Raw genomic sequence first — 11,000 nt, 5'->3', positions numbered from 1 at the left:
TAATTTCACATTTATTTATATTCAGCTGCAGCCCTGAGGCTTGAGAAAACAACTCTAATTCCTTTAAAACCAACGGTATTTGCCCTTTGTTCTTTAAGAAGAGTGCTGTGTCATCTGCGAATTGGCTTATTATTATTTTATGGTTGTTTATTACTAACCTGGACCTTATGTTGGCACCTTTTGCCCTATTTATGTATATCTTGTCAAGTTTAGACTGTAATGTGTTTATAGTTACTTTATCATCATCACTCCAGCTTAACTTACTGTAAAGTGACATAAGCTCCTTGACCACCATTGTTTCTTCTGCTTTCATTTTTCTGTTTAAATCTTGTCCAAATCTAATTGAATGCTTTCTAATGCTGTATTTCAGGTATTCCCATTTAAGAATTGGTGTTTCAGTAGTGTTGTCGTTTGCTATCTTTAGGATAAGTTCCTTAATAAAATGACAAAATTCTAAATTTGTAAGAAACTTTGAATTAAATTTCCAATAATTATTAGGTTTGCTACTACTGTTTTGTTTTTTAGTTTTAAATTGATAATGCAGTGATCACTTAAAGGACAATTTGCTATCCTTTTTTCTATATCATAATCCATATATATATATATATATATATATATATATATAGTATTTGTTTAATTTTCCTTCCTGTTTGTCTCCCCTGATTGTCCTGATTGTCTTCACCTGTGTCTCGTTTCCCTCCTGTTTCTCATTCTCACATCGACCCTCTGTGTATAAATTGATGTCACGACATCTGTTTTGTTTCCTGTGTGCAGCTCTGTGAAATTCTTTGCTCTGGATGATTGATTATTTTGTGGACCTCTGTTTAACTGCGTCTATTAAAGGTTCGCCTTTGTGTTGTTGAAATTGGCCTCTTTTATCCTGCATTTTGGATCCTCACCATTACACTCTACACATCATTATATACACTCACCAGACACTTTATTAGGTACATCTTCCTGGTACCAGGTTGGACCATCTTTGGCTTCAGAACTGCCTTAATACTTTGTGACATAGATTCACAATTGCTGCTGGTATGTTGACCTCACTTCCATGATCATGTTAATCTCCTTTCCCACTACATCCCAAATGTGCTCTACTAGAATGAGATCTGGTGATTATGGAGGAAACTTGAGTCTAGAGAACTGAGAAAAAGCAAACTCCACTCAGAAAGGACCCAGCCAACCAGGAGGTTGTGATCTCTGTTATAATTTAATGTCTGGCAGTAAATAACAGATAAACGCTGCCTTCTGATGATTTCTCACTGGTTTATTGTAATGTCTGTTCATCCTTATGAACTAAACCAATAAAGCATCAAATTTTATTATTTTTTCAGCATCCTGTTATTATACAGTTTACTAAGAGTGAAATGTGTGGGGGTTAGATTCCCTCTCAGTCAGACACTAACACTTAAATATGAATGATGAAAATAATTATAAACCTACTGAATGCATGACAGTGGACTTATAGGTTATCAATTACTGTCTCAGACTAATTGTGCATGCACTGGTGCATGGTTAGTGTGTTTTCAATTCCAGCCACAGACGCTGAGGAAAGAGACGTGGGAGATGGGGAAATGTGGAGAGGAAAGAGGCGGAGGGAGGGACAGAAGAGGCATTTTCCTCCCACTCCTTTGTGCAAAGGGGAGGTCCAGTTTCATAAACCAACAAAACTAAGATACAGTGAGAGGAGAGGAAAGGAGAGAAACAGTAAACTTAAGGCATCAAATATCCAAGGAAGGAGATAAACACAGACCAGACTAGGAAAAGATACAATCAGGTTGAAGATTAGGATCATATTTCTTTTATTTGAACCAGAAGTAATATCAATATTGTGAAAGGGTTACATTTCCAAGAAGGCACCTGTTGGGGAGAAGAGTTGCACTGTTCTCTCAGAGTCGCTGCTACCTGACTCACACTGACGCACTGCAATGGGTTACTTTTTGTGGGGTTTAGTTACCGACTTTTTCACCTACGAGACCACCAAATCTGTGGTGGTCAAGAGCTGGTCTGTGGGTATCATCAACCGGATCGTACAGCTGCTCATCATCACGTATTTTGTCGGGTCAGTGATCTGTAGTTTTGTTTTTGTTGTTTTTCCCCCATATTTCATGTGTAATTGTGGTTGTAGTTTTTTCTTGTAAAAAGATCAATTTAGCTAACTTACAAAGGGCATATTTTTTCACCACCTCGAAAAAAACTACACTTGCGGGAAATTCAGAAATCTCATTATGTCCGCAACCTGTGACTTACTGTTAAATGTTTGTTGTGCAGCTGGGTCTTCATCCATGAGAAAGCTTATCAGCTGACAGACTCCAATGTTGAGTCCTCTGTGATGACCAAAGTAAAAGGCTTTGGTTATATTGGAACTCTCTATCAAAATCGTGTCATGGATGTGGCCGACTATGTGTCCCCCCCTCAGGTGAGTGACCTGATGATAATGTGAAATACTTAAACTTTGCAGTTTTCTGTGAGTTATCAATAATGTGTTTTTAAAATTATTTTTATGATGAATGAGTTTTATTCTGCCAAGTCTCATATGTGGGGCATGTTTGTGTAGTAATAAATAAACACAAAGCACATGTTAAGTATTCGGTTGCGTTTTAGGGTTCAGGCATGTTCTGCATCATCACCAAACTTATTGTCACTGAAAATCAATTCCAAGGACGATGTGCAGAGGTGAGTACATATTCAAACACACGTTTTGCCATGTTTTACTATTTGCCAATAATTCTCAATAGATTTCAAGGCTTACTGATTGTATTTTAACCACCTCCTGAGCTCCTGAGTGTAGCTTCTTATTCCCAGACAGCATAAAATATGCCAAAATAAAACACATGGATACACACATGGTCATATATCTCGGTAAAGCTTTATTAATACATTTATTTGTTCAAAGAAATCACATTGAGATTTGACTCTCTGTTGCATTGACATCAAATGATTCTGCTTTTAGGTGTGAGTGATGTGAGGATTCAGTGATGAACTGAAGAGCAGAGGAAACACTTTGAGCAATTAACTCCGCCACAATGCAGTGTAGACAGTATCATCCATCCATCCCCCCTTATCTCAGCTTTTATACCGAGGTTGCCAGTCTGTTGCAGTATGGTGGATGGCAATAAGAACAATAAATCTCTATTTATTTAGCACTTTTTCAGGTGCTTTGCAGAATGCAATAAAATGCATCACAATCAAAAGTCAAATAGAAAAGTACACAGTTAATACAACAACAAATAAAAAACATGGCATAGTACCTGAACTAGCAGGCTGAGTGATGTAACAGTGATGTAACAGATAAGCACCTGAGCCGTCTTCTTTGTCAAACTGATCTTCTCTTGTCTTGCGTTGCCATTCATCCACTGACATATTATCAGCAACTCCTGAAAGAAAGTTTAAATATGAGTTATGTTTCTATGTGTGTGTTTTTTTAGACTGAGGATAAATTAAAATGCTCCACAGATAAAGACTGCTACAAGCATTTAGGCACCAACCTTTCCAATGGTGAGTTTGTTTGTTTTTTAACACAAGATTTCACATCGGTACTCATGCTGTAGTGTTACTCATACAAGTCACATCCACCTTTGCTTATATCAGCATTCGTTGTCTTTAAACTTTTTTTAATCAGATTTGTAGGGTTGCTTGGTAAGTAGATACTAAATGGAAAAATAATCGTGAAAAACTTTTAACCCAACAAATAAATTCTGACAGTAAGACATGGCTACAAATTGCTAAAGACTGAGGAAATGAATTATATTATGTAACAAAAAAAAAAAAAGTGTTTCTTTGTTTTTCTAACCAGGACATTTGTAAAGTCAAGAGCTAATTTAAAAAGAGTCATTTGCTTTCTCTACCTTTGAGGCATAAGCAATCAGAGTGTGACGGTTATTACCCAGGAAGAAAAGCTGTGTTAAATAGTTTTATCCTGAGAACTTCCTATGATTTTGATCAGGCTGGCAAAACCTTCTTCAAAATAAATATGTGCAACGATGTTTATATGTTTAAAATTGTTCCAGAGGAATATATCTGCGGTAGAATGAGCCAGCTGCTGTTAAAGTTGTAAAATTACCTTCCTTTTTAAATATTTCTATCTTCACAAAAAAGAGCCGTGTCCTTTACCTTATTTTGCATTTTTATTTTTAGAGCATATTTTACGATAATATTAACTGCATCAGCAAAGTATAAATCAAAATCAAGAGGTAGGGTGAATATTTCCAATTTTACCTTGTTTGCAAGTGAAGTGTTGTACAAAACTTTTCATGACTGGATCACTATCACTTCAGATATGAGAAATGTAGAGTGTTTGAAAAGAATTTGTCCCCTTCTTCATTGCTTTTCTTTTTTTCTTTTTTTTTTAGCATATTTCTCACACTAACTTGTTTCAGATAATTAAATCTATTTTAATATTAGACAAAGATAACCTAAGTAAATACAAACTGCAGTTCTTAAGTGACGATTTCACTTTTTAAGTGGGAAAAAGCTGTCCAAACCTTTCTGGTCCTGTGTGAAAAAGTAATTGCCACCTAAACCTAATAACTGGTTGCTCCAGCCTTGGCAGCAAGAATGGCAATCAACCATTTTTGTGATAATGGGCAATGAGTGTTTCACATCACTGTGGAGGAATTTGAGTCCACTCTTCTTTGCAGAATTGTTTTAATTTAGCCACATTGGAGGGGTTTTGTGCATGAACAGACTGTTTAAGGTTATGCCAGAACATCTCAATTGAATTAAAATCTAGTCTTTGTATAGGTCACTCCAAAACCTTCATTTTGTGTTTTGGATCATTGCCCTGCTGCACAACCCAAGTGAGCTTCAGCTTCAGGGCATGAACTGATGGCTGGATATTCTCCTTCAGGATTTTCTGGTAGAGAGCAGAATTCATGGATCCATCAGTTACCGTAAGTCGTCCAGGTCCTGAAGCAGCAAAGCAGCCCCAGACCATCACACTACCACCATGTTTGATTGTTGGTGTGATGTTCTTGTTATGAAATGCTGTAATGGGACTCAAACCTTCCAGATGTGAGACGAGCTTTTGTGCTTGTTTTGGTCAGCAGTTGGAACTCTCCCATGGATGCCATTTTTGCCCAGTCTCTTCTTGTTGAATCATGAACACTGACTTTAACTGAGGCGAGTGAGGCCTGCAGCTCTTTAGATGTTATTCTGTGTTCCTTTCGGACCTCCCGGATGAGTCATTGGTGTACTCTTGGAGTAATTTGTTTTTCTTGATTCAGGTCTTTGTCTAATATTAATTTAGTTTGATGATCTGAAACATTTAAGTATGGGAAATATGCAAAAAAGAAATCGGGAAGGGATCAAATACTTTTTCACAGCACTGTATCACTGATTGATCATTATTATGGCTGTCAGTGTCTCCCTTCCATAACCTGAGCACAGTTTCCTTTCACTCTCTGTCCCACATACCAGGTGTAATTACAGGTGCTTGCCTTAAAAACTCCAATAAATCCAGCGGTATGTGTGAGATTGAAGGATGGTGTCCATCCGAGAATGATGCCATCAATACGTAAGATTCACACACACACACACACACAAACTACACCTCAACCACCGGTCATCCTCGGTGGTCATCCCCTTTGTTTCTGTCTTTATCTTCCACAGTGAACCAATGGATGTGAAAAACTTCACTATCTTCATCAAAAACAGTGTTCGATTTCCCCTCTTCGATGTCACCAGGTGAACACAGCTGTACAAAAACACATGCCTAAACTGAAGCAGCTGAAAACACCATTGTAAATTCATGAGTGTAATAATAATGTGGAAAAAAATCTAATAGTCATACATAATCTTTTAAAAAGTGTCCAAAATTTTTTTTAAAATATAAACACGTAAAATGAAGTTTTTATATCTCAGGGGGAACTTTCCATCCACAATGACACCTGATCTCATCAAGAAATGTATTTACCATCCAGAGAAGGCCCCCCTTTGCCCCATTTTTCGTGTGGGGGATGTGCTGAACTACACCAAGCAGAATGTAACTGAACTGTTACGCAAGGTAAACACGATCGTAGAAGGTCATATGAAGGTCAAAGTGTCCTCACTGTTTACCCTGGAGGCTAAAATGCTGCAACATAAGTATCTATACACAGCCTTTACTACATATTTACAGGTCCTGAGCCTCAGGGTGTGTCTCTCTTTTCCCAATCCTTCTCTCTCAGGGTGGAGAAATAGGAATAAACATTGAGTGGAAGTGCAACCTGGACCTAAACATTGAGTATTGTATGCCCAAGTACTCTTTCACACGACTTGATGCGCCATTTGCCAAGAATGCTGTGTCAAAAGGATACAACTTCAGGTAGTGAAAGTGATTCTTCCTCTTCAAGGTCACTTTAAAAAAAAAAATCAGCCTTTAATCTTTTCTCTTCTCTGATTACAGATTTGCCAAATATTTTAAGACAGAGAATGGGACTGAATTTCGGACTCTTCATAAGGCTTTTGCGATCCGATTTGATGTTATGGTCACTGGCCAAGTGAGTTACCTGAAATAAGAGCAACCAAACAATTTGCATTGTGTTTTTGTGTAAATTTTTTTGGGACATTTATTGGAACTCTGTTCACTGAAAACGTGCTTAAAATTCTGATGTATGACAAGAGAAAGGAACTTTGCCAAAATGACATGAACTGAAATAATTTTGTGGAGCTGAGAATTGTGGGAAGCAATCCTACTAGCAGGTTAGCTTATCGCAGAACAATGACATGAAACAGGGTTAGCCTATCCCACATATGTTTTTATAAACACAAAAGGTTTAAAGCTTCCAAATATGCAGTAGTTGCATAAGCAAATACACTCACCAACCAGCAATAGTAGGCTAGGCTCCCTTTTGCCTTCAGAATTCCTTTAAAAATTAATGGCACGGATTCAGCAAGGTGCTGGAAATGTTTCTCAGCCCACATTGGTCCACACTGACATGATAGCATCATACAGTTGCTGCAGATTTGTCAGCTGCTCACCACATCCATAAGGTGCTCAATTTGATTGAGATCTGTTGACTGTGGAGGCCATTTGAGTACAGTGAACTCATTTTCGTGTTCAAGAAAACAGTTTGAGATGATGTGAGCTTTTTTTTTATCCTGCTGGAAGAAGCCATCAGAAGATGGGTACACTGTGATCATAAAGGGATGGACATGGTCAGCAGTAATACTCAGGTAGGCTTTGGCATAAACAATGCTCAGTTGGTGCTAAGAGGCCAAGTGTGCCAAGAAATTATCCCCCACACTGTTACACCACCAGTAGCATGGATCCATACTTTCATGTTGTATATACCAAATTCTGACCCTACCAGTCAAATGTTGCCGCAGAAATCCAAACCCGGCAACATTTTTCCAAATTTCCAGTTTTGGTGAGCCTGAGCGAATTGTAGCATCAGTTTCCTGTTGTTAGCTGACAGGAGTGGCACCGGATGTGGTCTTCTGTTGTTGTAGCTGCTTCAAGGTTCTAGGTGTTGTGTCTTCAGAGTTCTTCTGCATACATGGTTGTGACGAATGATTATTTGAGTTACTGCTGCTTTCCTATCGGCTCAAAGCAGTCTGGTCGTTCTCCTCTGACATCAACAAGGCATTTTCATTTGGAGAACTGCTTCTTACTGGATATGTTCTCTTTTGCAGATCATTCTGTATAAACCCTAGAGATGGTTGTGTGGGGAAAATCCCAGTATGTCAGCAGTTTCTGAAATACTCAGACTAGCCTATCTGACACCAACAACTATGCTATATTCAAAGTCACTTAAATCATGTTTCTTCTCTATTCTGACACTCGGTTTGAATTTCAGCAGTCATTTTGACCATGTCTACATGCCTAAATTAATCCTGCCACTCTCACTGGCTGATATTTGCAATAAAGAGCAGGTGAACAGGTATACCTAACAACATGGCTTGTGAGTGTATGGTGTCTATCTTCTGCAGCTTTTTCAAAAATCTTGAATCATTGTTTGGTTGCTGTTTCCCAGAGTTCAGTCCTCAGATTAAACTGTGTGTTTGTGGTGGCTTTGGTTCTTCCCACACTGGCACAGAACATGATCAATCTTCTCTCAGCAAGACAGAAAATAAGCATATTAACCAAAGTGTGAAAATATTACCTATAAATTTCCATCTCTGACCATAAATATTTAGAAAATAAATCACCATCTTTAAAATAAATATGCTTTTCAGCATGTCATCTAAAGTGACTCCATCTCTTCCAGGCAGGAAAGTTTAACACAGTCCCAACACTGATCAACTTGGTGGCTGCCTTCACCTCGATTGGACTGGTATGAGCTTCTGATCAACTTAAAATATTGTTCTCATTACTCTTGGCTGACATTAGTATATTTTTTTATCTGTTCTTGCAGGGTACAGTTCTCTGTGATGTTATTTTACTAAACTTCTTGAAAGGGGCAGATCAGTACAAAGCCAAGAAGTTTGAACAGGTAATGCTTTTTATGGTGCAGTTACATGTTTTTCAAACTTTTTATCACATATTTTCCTTGTTGTTTTGTCCGTGCAGGTGTCAGAAGTTCAGATAGAAACTTCCGTAACTCAGAGCCTGGGCAGCCAGCTGTCGCTCAAACCTGGTATCAAGAGCTCCTATGACTCTGGAGCACTTTCTCTCAACACCTATGACCAACCTATCTAACCGACAGCAGCAATGTGAAGAAACGGACTCCCCTCCCTCTTTCTCTTTCCGTTTTTGCCTTATTATAAGAGGTAATTACTTTTAGTGTGGCAAGTTTGTGGAACAGGGTAAAGAAGGATGATGTTGCTGCCATCTCCACAAGAACGAAGGGCTTGTAGCTCACAACAATAACTGGCAAACTAGAGCCTCTTTGTAGTAATAATAAAATGCATTTTTTTCTAAGTAGTTTAATTTTGCAACATATTAACTGCAATAATCTTCAACATCATTTGTCAGCTGAAAAGCATAACTGAATAAATCCCAGACCTTTTTTTATTTCATGATAGCAAGCTGAACTGGAAAACAAAATAATACTGAAACACTGTTGGGAATAAACTATTTGAATAAGACTTGGGATTATTCTTCTTTTTTACGTACACACAGACACCAACTGTCCTTCTAAAATAGTGCCCAAGTCTCTAAATGGTGTAGAGACACAGGAAATCTTGGTTTGTGTGTGTGTTTGTGCTGCTGTGAGATAAAATTGAGTGTGGTTTGAGGTTTGCAAATGGTCCATTATTAGTCCACTCCTGGGGGGATGTTGTACAGTCATGCAGCAGTTACTGTGCAGACTCACTGACTAATATAACTCTTATTTTCTCAGTTTTTAGTCTGTACAATTTTTTAAGTGTTAATTTTTCCGGTTTACTTGCAGATTTTCATGTCAGACTGTCCCTCTACTTCCCTCTGTCACATATTTTCATTTTCCCATCATTCACTTCTGCCCGCTCCCTCTCCACTATAGACTGACCAGGACACTAATAGATCAGCTAAAGAGCTTCTTAATGGTTCTGACAGTGATTTATGAGAGAGGATATCTGTCAGGGGAGGGCACAGAGGAAACAACAGCAGTTAGTGTGAAGCTTTGATGTACTAATATGATAACACAAATCAGTATAATGCATATAATGGAAATAATAAAATATGATGATACACAGTGCTGTGAACCATTCTGTTTCCCTGGAAGAAAGAAAGAAAGCTGCAGCTCGTCTTTTGGCAGAATAAAAACCAGCTTCAATAGCGTATTATTCTATACACTTTAAGGACCATTTCTACTTCACATCCATGGCATGTTTAGAATCATCAATTGACCTAACATGTCATGTCTTTGGACTGTTGGAGGAAGCTCAAACTCCACAGAGAAAGGCCTCCAGCCCACTGTACCAACCTGTCACCTGCTGAATATATTTATTAGTATTAGAATGGCAGCTTATAGATAAAGGAGAAAAGGGATACTTATACTTTAGAAAAAATTTTACGTTAGCTTTTATATAACTTAACTGAGATTGCACAACCAGAAGGCAACAATGCAGACATTGAGCACAGCTACAAGTACCTTGGAATCCCACAGGCAAATGGGAACCATGGAGAGGCTGCTAGGAAAGTTGCAACCACCAAGACAGTAAGGCAAGTCCTTAAGAGTCAGCTGAATGGGAAGAACAAGATCTGGGCAATCAACACCTACACCCTGCTGGTTGTCAGATACCCTGCTGGGGCAATAAGCTGGCCAATGGAGGAGATAGAAGCCACTGACATCAAGACAAGAAAGCTCTTTACCATGCATGGACGGTTTCATCCCAAATCCAGTACCCTGAGACTGTACGCTAAGCAGAACAAAGGAAGCCGAGGACTAGTGAGTGTCAGACCCACTATCCTAGATGAAACAACAAAATTCTATGAGTACATCAGGCAGCAGAAACCTGAGAAAGAAGAGGAGAAAGAAAAGAAACCATCATGGAAGGCTGGGCCTCTGCATGCATATAGATGGTCACACTTGCTCATGATCAATTTGATTAGTAGCACCTGAATGCTACTTACCCTCTGAATTCTCATGGAAGCAGTAAGGGTGAACTTTCTTTTTCAGGTCTGTATATAATTTATTTAATTTGTTTATTCTATAAAAAGTAAGAGGTACAAATATCAGAGTGGTATCAAATTTCTCACTTAATTTAAGAAGATAAATAACTAAATTTTCCAAAATTGAAGCTCTGTTGCTTCATTTTTTGTCTTAACCTTGTAAAACCTCCCATATTGCTACATCTAAACAGAAATAACTGCTGCACTAGTTAAAAAAAAAAAAAAATCACAAAGGTTCATGTGAGTTGTGATGATGATAACAGTAATGATTGACTGTATGTGAACAGTAAAGATAACAGCAGTTTCTGTGCCTGAACTTTAGCCAAAACTAAAGTGCCTTAGACCTGCTTTATTTTTAAAGGCCATCAGGTTCAGTTCCACTGTTTGTACAGCAATCTGTGAAAAAAACAATCCTAATTCTCAAATTTTCCTGATGATTTTATGGTCTCAGTTGCTAGTTTCAAGTTTTATTTAAAAAAGAATG

At 38.1% G+C, this 11,000-nt stretch overlaps 1 protein-coding gene across 1 annotated transcript; it reads left to right on the top strand.

Moving 5' to 3' along the window:
* Positions 1-1,700: 1,700 nt before the first annotated feature.
* On the top strand, positions 1,701-8,984 carry p2rx3a (purinergic receptor P2X, ligand-gated ion channel, 3a). The gene is made up of 12 exons (XM_030739828.1): positions 1,701-2,062; positions 2,272-2,419; positions 2,605-2,676; positions 3,429-3,498; positions 5,419-5,515; positions 5,611-5,685; positions 5,863-6,004; positions 6,168-6,304; positions 6,386-6,479; positions 8,190-8,255; positions 8,337-8,414; positions 8,492-8,984. Exons 1-12 carry the CDS (start codon positions 1,929-1,931, stop codon positions 8,618-8,620), a joined length of 1,242 nt encoding a protein of 413 aa, XP_030595688.1. The 5' UTR covers positions 1,701-1,928; the 3' UTR covers positions 8,621-8,984.
* Positions 8,985-11,000: the final 2,016 nt, after the last annotated feature.

The sequence above is a fragment of the Archocentrus centrarchus genome, chromosome 10, assembly GCF_007364275.1.
Source record: "Archocentrus centrarchus isolate MPI-CPG fArcCen1 chromosome 10, fArcCen1, whole genome shotgun sequence".
NCBI classification, from domain to species: Eukaryota; Metazoa; Chordata; class Actinopteri; order Cichliformes; family Cichlidae; genus Archocentrus; species Archocentrus centrarchus.
Note: the sequence above shows the minus strand (reverse complement) of the source record. Positions and strands in the feature narration are given on the sequence as shown.